Source organism: Melanotaenia boesemani, chromosome 15 (genome assembly GCF_017639745.1).
Source record: "Melanotaenia boesemani isolate fMelBoe1 chromosome 15, fMelBoe1.pri, whole genome shotgun sequence".
In the NCBI taxonomy this organism is placed as follows: domain Eukaryota; kingdom Metazoa; phylum Chordata; class Actinopteri; order Atheriniformes; family Melanotaeniidae; genus Melanotaenia; species Melanotaenia boesemani.
The window spans coordinates 2377783-2390895 of NC_055696.1; the positions used below are offsets into that span (position 1 = coordinate 2377783).

General features: G+C 43.6%; 1 protein-coding gene across 3 annotated transcripts in view; it reads right to left on the minus strand.

Annotated features, from left to right (window-relative positions):
• Positions 1 to 13113, minus strand: part of med13a (mediator complex subunit 13a) — a 65336-nt gene that overhangs the window by 2985 nt on the left and 49238 nt on the right. For all 3 annotated transcript variants that reach the window (XM_042008052.1, XM_042008053.1, XM_042008051.1), the window contains 17 exons: positions 12164 to 12194; positions 11486 to 11607; positions 11038 to 11122; positions 9795 to 9997; positions 9174 to 9370; positions 6315 to 7225; positions 5796 to 5963; positions 5307 to 5530; positions 4931 to 5120; positions 3808 to 4204; positions 3405 to 3636; positions 3090 to 3281; positions 2115 to 2338; positions 1728 to 1870; positions 1458 to 1616; positions 590 to 778; positions 66 to 208 (listed from right to left, as the gene is read on the minus strand). In XM_042008052.1, the coding sequence (XP_041863986.1) occupies positions 66 to 208; positions 590 to 778; positions 1458 to 1616; positions 1728 to 1870; positions 2115 to 2338; positions 3090 to 3281; positions 3405 to 3636; positions 3808 to 4204; positions 4931 to 5120; positions 5307 to 5530; positions 5796 to 5963; positions 6315 to 7225; positions 9174 to 9370; positions 9795 to 9997; positions 11038 to 11122; positions 11486 to 11607; positions 12164 to 12194 (3810 nt within the window). The remainder of the gene's footprint in view (positions 1 to 65; positions 209 to 589; positions 779 to 1457; positions 1617 to 1727; positions 1871 to 2114; positions 2339 to 3089; positions 3282 to 3404; positions 3637 to 3807; positions 4205 to 4930; positions 5121 to 5306; positions 5531 to 5795; positions 5964 to 6314; positions 7226 to 9173; positions 9371 to 9794; positions 9998 to 11037; positions 11123 to 11485; positions 11608 to 12163; positions 12195 to 13113) is intronic.

Below are 13113 nucleotides of genomic sequence, written 5' to 3' on the forward strand. Positions count from 1 at the left end.
GTATCACATGTACTTCAGTTCTGCTGATGGACTGTGTGTGTGTGTGTATGCGCGTGATGTCTCACCTTACTGCCATCACCTCCATGGTGGTAATGAGAGCCGGGAGAGTGTACTGGTGAAGTGGTTGGTGAGATGTTGATGATGTCTGGATCCACTAACTCGTTCTCCTGGTCCAGCAGGTCAAAGATTCCAATACCATCTGAGCCATCTGAGGAGAGCACGAGAGTAACTTCATAAAACTGCAGCAGATGATGTGGTTATTTTATCAATCAATGTCTTCCTCTTTAAATCTGCAGGTTACAATAAAATGTCTATTTTGGTGGGAAGAACATGTATGGTACAACTTTCGTTAAAATTAACATGCTTTATATTTCAGGCAACAAACTCCTCACAAAGGATAGGCTGAGGACTAATAGACTGGATATATAAACAGGCAGGATTTGCAACAAACAGTAGGGAGGAAAAGGAAATAGTAATTTGATGTGAGTTCGTTTGAGGGTCTTGCAAATGAGATGAGGTGTGCTGAATTACAAACAGCAGGGAAATCTCTGGGAAGGACTGCAAGATAAGACGATGAAGCACCACTCACCGGTGGTGGGATTGAGAATGTCAATGTTGGTGTCGATGTTGGTGTAACTGGAGCTTGCGACTTGGACATAGGCAGAGGTGGGGAAAACCAGGATGTGGGTGCAGGAGGTGTCCTGTGGGGTGCTGAGCTGTGACGTCTGCATGTTTAAGGTGGTGCTCCGGCCAAACACAGAGCCGGTTGACACAGAGTCTGAGAGGAAAGAATGTAAATACCATTAAAAAACAAAACACAAACAAAACAGATTTTTTACCAATTTCATTTCACTGCTACATAGGAATTTTAATAATGTACCAAATCCCCATCCAAACACCTAGTAAATAATTGACTAGGTTATATAAGCTAAACTCACAACGTGAAGTTCAAAAACACACGCACAAAAAAAAAAGAAGTAAATTATGTAAGAAAAAAGAAAATGTCACCACAGCTGTTCCATTTAGTGCCGAATCCCCTATTCAGTCTTCTGAGGCTAACACAACCTTGCTAATCTTTTTCAGCTTGAGAGGTTTCCAGACAGGAGATGCCATCAGCCTAGCACAGCTCAACACAATCCTGGTATGATGCACTGACAATCCCCCACTCGTTTCCCAAAATAAACCCATTGATCTGGCTCTCCATCACACTGCATTGAGATCAATGGGGATCTGAAAGGTAGTGCTTTATGAGCAGAAGGTACACGATCTTCCCTGCCATCAATCTGCTCTGGACAAGGAGGGGACATGCACTGTGATATGTGGCTGCCATCCATCACGCCGCACACACAAACATTAGTGCTGCCTTTCTGAGTTGAGTAATGTCACTCAGATAAGAAGTGTTCATTAAAACAGATACTAAGTTTATTTACAATCTTCACAAAGTGATCATATTGTACCTGGCATGATGATAAAGGACCCCTGTGGCTCCATGGCGACCAAACATACACTGAGGATGCTGGGAGTGTCTGAGGCAGAGATTCCGCACATTCGACACATTTCCTTCAGCCGCCGACTGAGCGACTGGAGGTTTCTCCTGCTTAACAGTATACTCCAGTCTAGGATTTCAAGAAAGGAAAGATACAGGGTTGACATTTGATTATAAAAACATGAATGCTCTGGTGTTTTGGACATTTGAAACGCAAATTTACTACAACAGTCTGCATTACCTTTTAACTCTCCATGCCCTATCCTGCCCAATCGGCCAATCACCACTCTCCATGGAACTGACGTCATCTGCACTAGTCCCAAGCACCAATCCCAGAGCTTCTGCAGGCCGAGCCGCCGAACTGACCCTTTTTTCCTCCGTGCCCTGTACAATGCAATGAAATATGATTCGATTGACTCCACTCAAATAACCTAAATAATGTTTGATACTCAGAAAAATGCAATGGTAAACCTGTATGCAAAATTAAAATTTCTATTAACTTAACATTTGTCACTCGTTTAATTATCATCTATAATTTCCCAGCATATGTTAATGCCAGAAAAAGCCCCAAAAGTTCAAACACCAGCAGGGAGGTCCAGTGGCAAGAAATAGTTGATAGTAGTCCTACCTGTTGGGCCCATCTATGTTGATGATGGATGTCTCCAGAAGCTCCCCATACAGGTCAGTACACGTCGCCAGAAGCCAACGCTGGTCGTGGGACAAACAATATCCTACAAACAGCACGTTGTATTTCTGCGATGCCTCACCAAATGTCTCCCCCAGCTCTGTCTGCTTGTCCTTAACAGGTGCAAGGATGAATGGAGGCGTATATAGACGCAAACACTCCGGTCTCTGTACATGAGAGGGGGAAAAAATTACTTGAGATGAGGGCTTAATTAAAAAAAAAATCAGCTTCAGATACACAAAAAAGGTTTAACTAGCTGTTGAACTTTAACAGACACTCAAAATACATTCTATGCATCCTCATTTTTTTGCTCACATTTTAATATTTTTAAGAGGCAACAATCTCCCTCTCACTGTCCTATATTTACTCACTTATTCTAACAAAACTCTTAAAGGTTTGCCAGTGTGTTAAAGGTGTTAAAAGGTAGAGCTTGCTGCAAGAAAGAAAGTAATCCTAATCAGATCCTGGTCTAAGGTGCCCCTGTGTCTAAACCAGGGGTCGAGATCTCATTATGAAGGTCTCAGGAAGTGAGCCAAGCAGATAATGGAAGGTAAACTCCAGAGTAACAGAGGTTACAAGTTCTTTTCATGTTATAGATAAATAAATAAATGGGGGGAAGACACCTTTGATGATAGTTAGCTCTAAAAACTCTCCCTACAGCGGGAGACTGAGTAGAGCCGGGGCAAGAGGCTGGGTCAGGTTCATGTCTTCTTGAAAAGGTGTAAGCAACTAAAAGGCTGCTGCAGGGGCACAGTGTCAAGTGCCTCTCTGCTTACCAATCCATCAGAGCACTGAGGAGTGCTAATGCTAAGAGCTGAAGTGAAACTGCATACAATCAACCGCCACTACTGTGAAGATAAATCACATCTAAGCAGTTAAGGGTGTAACGACTGAAGCTGGGCTGCAAGTTGTGTTTACCTCTGGGCTCTTCAGTGCGGTGTCAATGGCTAAGCCCGGTCCAAATCCGGTCAGCGACTTGACGTTGGTGGAGGTGGGAAGCGGCCGTCTGCACTGGGCGAAGACAGAGAACGCTAGGGATTTGAGGTGCTGGGCGTAGATATGGCGGTCTTCACCTCGTACCTGCTGAAGCAGGTACTGACATGGGACAATCTAAGATTATAAAGAAAAAAACAGACAAGATCATCTGTAAGATGAAGGCAAGTAAATTATACTTTAATTCAGTTGCAAATGTGAACACAATAGCTAGCAAATAGAATGTGCAAGTCCTCCTACCTGTACAGATATGGAATTACGGATGTGTGGGGGCAGGAACTGAAGCATCTCGAGATAACAGCGTAGCAAACCCAGCGTCCACACGCTGGAGTGGGCTGGCTCTGGCACTGAGCCACCATCAGCCTCCTCGTAGCTGAAGGGGTCCACAATGTAAACAACTATGGCAGGTGGATACGTCACAGCATGGGACTCCCCATCTGTGGGTACGCCTACCTTTTCTCGTTCCAAAGTGCTGGAGAAGACACAAGAAAGCCTCACATTTAGAAAAGCTTAGCCCTTTAGTTTTGTTCACAACCTTTAACAAATTTTAAGCACCCATTGATACTGGAAACACAGAAGAGATAATATGTTGCTTCATAAAACTGTAAGAATAAGCAAAAAGTAAGATTTTATTCTACAGTACCTTTCAGGAGGCTCGATTGTTCCCTGGGGCTGGCTGCTGGAGTTGTCCCCTGAGGTGCCAGTATTCTGGGTGCCAGCCTGCTGTCCCAGCTGTCCACTCTGGGAGCCCTGGTTGCTCATGCTTCCAAAGGAGGGAAAAGAGTTGGGCTTGGCAGATGGTATTGTGCTGCCAGCTTGTCCTGAAAGTGTTGCAAGGCTGTTGGATGATGCTGAGCTGTTTCCAGACCCACCGTTGTTACTGCTGCTGTTGCTGTTGTTAGAAACTGAGGAGCCCTGCTGGCTGACAGTGCTGGAGGTGGAGCTAGACTGTTGTGTGGATGATGACTGGCTGGATGAAGGTGGAGGACTGGGCTGTGTGAGGAGGGAACCGTCTAACGGCTGTGATGCGAGGTATGGAGCTACAGCGAGAAACAGAAATACACAGTTGGAATATTATTAACAAAATTAGAGAGGAAAAAAAAGCAAAACTCACTACTTTAAAAGTCTCTGCCAGCCAATTAAGATGCAGTTTATAAACCGCCTGCCCAAAACTAATAATATAGTGTAAGTACAGAAGACTTTGACACTGGGTGTATTTATATCTGGACAGTAATAAAATCTGATTGAAGACAAAGTTAAGAATTCATCACTCCATGATTTTATCCCATTAAAAAATTAATTCTTTGAGGTTTACAGTTACCTTTGACAACACATTTAAGCTTGTCATTTAATCCAAATTAATGTTTGAGCCCAATTTGGAAAATTCAGCCAATGTGCACCTGATATAAAACATTAACAAGAATGGGACAGACAAAGTGAAAACATGATGCCCTCAGCTACTTCTGTATCTGGTGTGGAGGCATTTAGAAAAAACCAAACAAAAAACTCTTCACTCCATTTCAACCTCCTCCTACTCTGATCTCACTTCTTTGGCATTTCAAAGCACTGCTCTTTAAGCATCCAAGGTTTTCTGGCTAGCCTTTTTTAATATAATGAACTCAATCATACTGACTAAACCAAGAGGAACTGAAGGTTAAAACTAAGCGAAAAGATAGCTGAACCAAGCATTGAGCACCATAATAAAAGTGTAGAACCAGAAATCTGGCAGTTAAATAGCAGTAAAAGTGATTATATGCGGCACGTACCGAGGTTGTGGCGGCACACTTGTGCATAGAGTTTGAGCTTAGTGAAGGCGTCGCAGTTGCCGCTGGCAGCCTTGAGGAACCAGTCGCTGACTGGCTGATCCATGAGGTTTTTGGCTCCACTGCCCCCTACGAGGACTATGCCATCAGGGTAGCCCTTTGAAATGGGCCGGTGCTGACCCAAGCGACAAGACTGTGGAAAAGCAAGACACAAAGGTTAAATGTTGAAGATGGTCAATTAATGAATGGATGACAAATTTACATGCTATTCATTTTAAGTTACAGAAACATTTTTTTCTGTAACTCACAAGTTTTAGATTATTATTCCGGTTGAATTACGCAGCATTATGTAACACAGTGCTAACGTCACTCTTTCTACCTCGTAGACAGCGGTGAGGTCTCGGAAGAAGCTCTTGGCACCGCTGAGTAGGGCCTCATTGTCAGGACAAACAACAAGGTACCCAATGTCTCGCTGGGAGCCAAATGGATCCAGCAGGAGTTTCTCCCAGTAGGGCAGACCAAACGGCGACAGCACCACAAAGTCGTACTCGTATCCCACCAGGAAGGTGGGGATGGGCAGAGGCTCTGGAGACTCGTCTGTGCCTTTGGGAGTGATGGGGAAATTGAGTGTGGGAGACAAACAGAGTGAGAACAGTGGTCAAGCACAGTTAAATATCTGACAGCCCTTCCCACCAGATATGACATCTGGACAACACCAGAGGGAGCACACAGCTACTGATCTGACATCTTTTCACATACCAAATACCATGCACACAAACTTCAAAGATGAGACTAAAAAGCTTTGTGTCAGTTCACTTTTAGAAAGTTTCCCCAGGAATTTTAGACTTAGCAGTCTGAAAAGCTTTACCATAAGAGCCCCGTCCAGCCATCTTGTGAAACTGCTGCCAGGTGAGGGGACCCTGAACGCCCCACGACCGCACCGTCCTCTTCTTCTGGATTGCGTCCTGGAGAACAGGCTGCAGGGACAACAGCACCCGCAGCACATCCTGAGAACACAGCGCACTTACGTCCACTGCTGAGAAACAAAGGTGTAAAAGGAGAAACTCATCAAAACACAGGAAAACCAATACACCGGGGAGCACTTTATCCTAAATTTACTTTACTGTATCCTCCAATTTACCTAGGATAAAGAAAACATGGGATGAAGAGTTTGGGGGTCCATATATCATAAAGATTTCTGGTATTAACATGGTGACAGTATGAAAGTAAAACTACAGAGGGCAGAAAATTGGAATTTAAACAGTTAACTTGATTAAAAGTCTTGTAGTCCTTTTTCCAAATAATTCCCATGTACATTTATTTTAACATTTCTGATGACTTAAGACCATTTTTATCCTTTTAGGAGCAAAAAGATAAGTCTTCTCACCATTTTGTTTGTCCCAGTGGTGCAGGCAGGTGCTCTTCACCAGCGCCTCGTCCACCTTGCCGCCTGACATGTTGTCCATGAACTGTCTGCCATGCTCCAGGGCCATGTAGCAGTCGCTGTGATAGTCCCTCTCCTCCACCCTTACACAAGGGGGTGCAGGGGCCCCACTTGGCCCCCGTGTCACCATGTCATGATCTGGGACTGAAATGGGTGAAAAGGGGTTGGTGCACTGCTCCTGCATGAGCAGAATCAGCTCATCTGGGATACGGTCCCCTCTTCCAACCCCAGTTCTCTCCAGTGAGGAGAGCCGCAGCTCCTCAAAGCGCTTTTCTGCCTCCCTGCTGATGTCCGAGCCCCGGCCGATGATGTCCAGCTCATCCTCCAGGAAGAGGCCCGAGCCATTTCCGTATCGGCGGTTGACCACGGCGCTGAAGCCACAGCTGCAGGGTTCCTGGGCTTCGCTGATGGGGTCGCTCAGGTACACGCCAACGTCAGCTCCTTTGATGTTCATGTTACACACACAGATGCAGCAGCTGTCAAAGTTGCAATCCTTGAAGAGGTTCATGACCGACTCTGAGAGGATGAGCGTGACGTAGAGGCTGTGCGCTTCGGGGATGGAAGGTACCGTGGCCGGTTCCACAGAGTTCAACGGTCTGCAGGTGGATGGGGTGGACGCTGGTGAGTACAGATCGGAGTTCTCGTACTTGAGCGAGCCTTGGACGCTTGAGGGGCCGCGAGGTGTCCGTGGGGTGCGAGGTGTACGGGGCGTGGGGGCTGAGAAACGCGGGGTGGCAGGTGAAGGCAGAATACCAGTGCCACTGTTACTTGGTGGAGCACTGTTTGACATAAAGGGAGTGTGGGTTTGAGGGGTGTAGGTCTGGCTGTAGTCCTGATCCATGATGTTGCCAACACTGTGAATGATCATGAGAAAAGATAGATGAAGAAAGACAGAAAAGAATGGAAGGTTCTAGAGCAGGTGATATTTGTAATTTTGACATTATATTCAGAAAAAAAATCTTATCTCATGTCCTGTACAAGTTCCTGTATGATACAGACAACTGTTCAGGAACATGCCCTGCTCAACATTTTTTTTCCAAGGTTTTTGAGAACAGAAACATTCAGTGCACTGCTTCAGATAACAAACCAGTTTCCAACTGTCTCACCGAATTTGTGAAGACATTTCAAGTAATAAGGCAGTAGGGCAAGACAACATTCACAACAGAAGGAATGCAGAGTGGGCTTTGACTGTGCACATGTTTACACATGAGAGAACAAGAATGCAGAAGAGAGGGAGAAGTGGGTAGCAAAAGGATAAAGCACAGGGGAAGACATTCAATAAACATTTCAACAAGCGTCCCTCTGAGGTAAGGGTTATTTTTGGGCTAGCAAGCAACTGTTAGAGGAGGTAGGGAGAGAGAGAGAGAGAAAGAGAGTGAGAGAGAGAGAGAGAGAGTATACAGGAAAGTAGGAAAGCTACAGAGAGGGAGGGTGAGCACATCATGTCCCTCACTGTATGAGGGGAACAACTCATGGCACAGACCCATTAGAAGGAAGTCCCAGTACAAGCCTCTCTCCAGCAACAGCACGTTCACCATGGGATGAGAATGCAAAGGCAGCACTGGCACCACGTTTTAAGCTCTTTTACAATCCCCCTTTGGACAATGGCCAAATGCTGTTAAGTGCAGACATCTGTCCCTCCCTGCACAATTCACCTTAACCCATTAACGCAAGATCCAGCAGACTATGTGTATCCTACTCGGAGCCAATGGCATGGTTTTATTGTCTCCTTTAGAGCCTGATATGAGAATGTTTTACTTTATATGAGGCAATAATTCTCAATATGTGATCAAAACATCATAGGAAAATATTTAATTAAAATGATTTTAATTTCATGTTTCTATCCCAGTCTTATGTTGTTTAGAAACAATGCTTACTGTTCGTGAACTTTGGTCTAACTGGTGTAGCAGCTTTAGCACATCAATGCTGTGAAACTTACAAAAAGCAAGAATCTGCCCACGTATTAGTTATCAAAATCGTTTAAAACCCGTCCAGCTTTGCTGCCACATTTCCTGTCATGATTCTGTATGATGTCAATGTCAATCATCAGGCAAAAGTACAACCCAACAGCTGAAAACAGCTCTTCGAAATATTTACGAAAAAATCTGTCACCATTTCCAGCTCTGGCTGAGCGCGCTTGTTAAACTGACAGTTCACCTCTGAGTTAAAAGCCAAAACATTTTCCAATCACAAGCATATCGGGAAATGCTTTGGCATCTGCTCCAGGGCAGTTTATACGATTACAGAGTTTGTAGGGTTGAAAATTGCACGGTTTGAGCATTTTATAAAATCAATACAAGGTTTGTTTTGGGATTTTTCCACATGCTGATAAAAAACCGTTTCATGGGAAGCAACAGAGGAGTAGCTGTGCATTTAAGAGGAGCAGTGACAGATATAGTTAAGACACCTCACTGCTATGAGCAGCAAGGTGGCTTGGAGCCGCTGTGGGGGCCCCATCTTGTCACTCCAGTGATAATCCCCATCTTCAACCAAGAAGTCATTTTACACTCATTTCTCTGCTCTGCCTGAGGCAGCCATGCATGGGAAATTGAGCTGCCCGCTAAGGTGGTGTCCAGGGAGAGAACAGTTGGTGTGTGGAAAGAAAGAGAGAGGAGCATGTATGGATGTCTCTCCGTGCACACACAACAAACAACTTGGCACAGAGCTGGGATTTCTTCTAAATTTAAGCCCCTCTATGACCTTTTGCTCAAATTATCATAAATTACGAAGAATATCTGAAACAGGCTGAAAAATGTGACACAACTACCCTTTAAAAAAAATGAGGCATAAACAGCAGCTTACCTGTCTTTGCTGAGGAAGGTCATCACAGGCACAGGGTTGAGCATCTCCCTGCCCATGGTCCAGCTTGGTCGATAGATGCAGTCTTCTGGTATTTTAATAGGTGGGAGACACTGGCTGGGTAACGTCTTGAGAGGCGCGAACATGGAGCAGCCTACAAATGCCTGACACAGCTCTGGCTTGTACACAAAGGAATAGTCCTGCAAGATCGACACAAAAGAGAATGGAAATAGTAATATCTCTATAGACCCTTGTAGAAAAATCTGAATCTAAGGAAATTATGAACACAACATATACGGCAGCTTATTTTCAGACATGAAATATTATTATTATTATAAGACAAAGAGCACACAGAAGCCAAAAATAATAGTATGTAGTCTCAGAGCTATGGAGCACATTGCAGTTGCGTCTTGTTCATGTGCATTTGAGTGGAGCCGGTGTTTGTTGTAATAAAGACTGAACCCTGGATTCCTTGTCGTGGGCGGCCTCCAAGCCAAAATGCGCCCATCACACTTTTTCTGACATCCTCTGCTTCTGGCAGTAAATTGCTGTATGTCTGTCAGTCTGACACCATAATTAAGAGGTCAGTGTTGGTTCTGTTGACAATAACACACAAAGACGGACCTTGATCTCAGATGGTTTAGGACTGCAGAAGCTCTCCTCGACCTCGATCTTGAAGTGACCCCCCAGAGTTGAGGTGCCATCCAGCATGGTCATGCCTGTGCTGGGCTCAATGCTGCCGTACTCCTTGGTGCACACATTCATGGGTGAGTTGCCGGTGAAATCCACAGAGGGAGGTGTGGGAAACATCTGCAAGTCTGCTGAACCTGGTGGAAAAGAGAAACAAACGTTACTGGTGTTAAAGTGCATTATTAAACTATACATCTCAATATGCTCACAGTAAGATAAAATATAATTTGCTTCCTTATATTCAAACAACCAAACTAACATCACCTTGGAACTGGAACAATTTAAGGGAAAAAGTATGAAAATCAGGTGCACGATGTATGCTGTTTTGCTTTGAATACGCGACAAGACATGACAAGCGTGCTACTCTTTTAATCAGCTACATCTCATAAAAAAATAAACGCTTATTAGAGACAAGTCTAACAGGCATCTCATCCAAAACCGATGAAACGTTTACATTGTTAGTAACACTTATCTTGTCATTTTCAGAGGGTTCCTTTCTGCCTTCATGCAGTTCAGTCTATTTACAGAATCCAGCAAAGCTGTTGGAGTTTTGCTGTCACAAAGTTGAAAGGCAGATAAAAAGCCGGAGTTCTCTTTATACACTGCTTTCATCTACACAGGATAAACCTGCATACAAATGATAAGTTTTCTCTTGAAGAGGCTGAATGCAATGATCCAGCAGACGATGCTAACCTGTTACTGTCAAACCATGTCGTAACTGCAAGATGTCTGAAGGACAAACACAACTGAAGGTAAAAGACAAGGGGTTAAGGACTTTGAAATATCTAAATAAACTAAGACAGCGGCTGACCTAAAAGCTACGTTCATTTTAGATCTTTAATTATTGTATCATGTTTTCCTGACAACACACAGTGTGCAGGAGACGACTACACATTAGCTACAAGACACCTCTAGGCTGACAATTATGAGCAAGAGTGATGGCTTGACTTTCACTACAATCATATTGTTCACCACTAGGTGGCAAAGCCAAGCGGGAACATCAAATTCAGATTTATTAAGTGAATTAAGAGATCTGGTGTCATTTCACTCAAGGGCAGCTCCAAGTTTGAAACTGAGGTCAAATCTTAGTGCAACTCTTAATTTACCAGGGAGTTAACAAGCAGGGAAAAGCACTCAGGGATAACAGAAGAGAAGAGACAGATGGAAAGACACATACAAGATCCAGTGTCCAACGTGGATGGCTTTGATTCCTTACTACCGAATCTCTCATCTGTTCCGTTCACCGGTCGTCTGGAGCCAGGCTGTGGACAGAAAAACGAGCCATTTTAGCTCCTGACCGTTACTGTCAAGTATCACCGAGTTCATACAGCTCTAAAATCTTTTACACCCACATGAGCTGCAAGTTAGTATCACAAATTACATCTTGTAGGATTAATAGTGGTGGCAGTGAGTGTAGTCAGTTGATGCAGGGCAGAGAGGAGACACTGCTCAAACACACAACTGCCAGTGGATAAACAACTGCGCACACACGCACACACACACGCACGCGTGCACACACACACACGTGCGCGCGCGCACACACACACACACACACACACACACACTGTCCCAGACCACATTCTGTAATGATATCCACTGCAGTGAGAACCAAGGTCTCCACTCACCGCCAGATCATCCTCATCTGAGTTGAAAAGGTTGTCCAGGTCGTTGATGGACACCACCAGGTCCGTCTCGTAGATGAGGCTGGTGGAGGCCATGCGGTTGTGGGCAGCCGCACGTTGAGCATCTGCACACACACATAAAAGAACAAATTGGTACTAAAGATTTCCGAGTTCAAACTCTTATTCCAAGCAGATTCTTTGCTTCTTTGCAGATTGCTTGAGAACTTAATTAACTAAAACATTTTGCTTTGAGGTATGATTGTTTATTTTGACTACCCAGAATGTCCTCAAGTCACTTTCATTTCCAAATCAAAGTTAAGGTTGATTTCCCTCTCAATTTAGTTTTTTAAATCCTTGTGGCATGACAAATCATTTACATGAGATTTAAATGAGAAATAACCCAGAGTGAATGTTAATTATTTAGGCAACGGAAGTAGATTCCACTGACGTACTGAATTAAAACTGTTTCCATTCGATGTGTAAACTCACAAATCATTCATTTTATTCTTTAGTGTTACTGCATCTATTTCTTTAACGGATGAATGTATAAATGCAAACTGTGCTGCTGCTCTCTTGGCTAGAATGGTCTTGTAAGACAATAAAAAATAATAAAAAATAAGTAAAATAAAAATTTGTCCAAGTAGCAGTCGGAAAGGAACCTGCTGGAAAAAGACTTCTTACCATCTGACTGACCTGTTCCTCCATCTTCACCCTGTCAAAGAAAAACGTAACAGAAAGGTAAGAACAGAGGGCAACTTCTAAACCTGATAAAATCTTGAACCATTTCTTAAAATGATCTTAATTTACAGTTCAGACAGATTAAGTTATTTTAAAAGCTGCAGGGACCCTGACTGGCTGGGGAAAGTTTGCTTTAATAATGTGGTAAAATTTAGAAGTGTGAACTCATTTGGGAACAAAACTGTGATTTTAAATACCACACCATCAAATTGGCTATTTTACCAAAAAGGAAGAAAAGGAGCGATATATATATATATATATATATATATATATATATATATATATATATATATATATATATATATGGATATGAATAAATGAACAGCATTAAAAACAACCACATAAACCAGCAGACTGTAGACTCTGCTTTTTATAAAACTAAAAAGGTGATAGAGCTCTTAAGAAAAAACATGACTTCTTCTCTCTGCTGTGGAAAAAAAAGGATTTCCAGTACAATCCAGAACAAAATCATGATCCAAGCAATGGCGTCTCAAGTCTCCTGACCAGACTTTAATATCTGGGAGGGCCGCCCTTCTGTGTGAGTGTGTGCTCCGATGATGGCTTGTGTGTACACAGTGTGCTGAGCAGATCTAGCTGGGGAACGGGACTGTTATGTCCTTACCATTGATTTCATTACGCGCCAGGGCTGCTTTCTGAGTAACACAGGCTTTAATCTGTCTCCCTTAAAGGCCCACAGAAGCGCACAACATCCACACCAAGGCCACAAACTATACCCATCTATACGCTTTAACCCCTTATCAATAACTCAGTCTTGGCAAGGAAAATGTATCTGAGTCTAAACATCCTGCAAAAAATACATTAAAGTGTCCCATTGCCTTTTTGCTTATACACATTATACATCCTTATCGCTTCTGGTCCTATTCAGCAGGCGC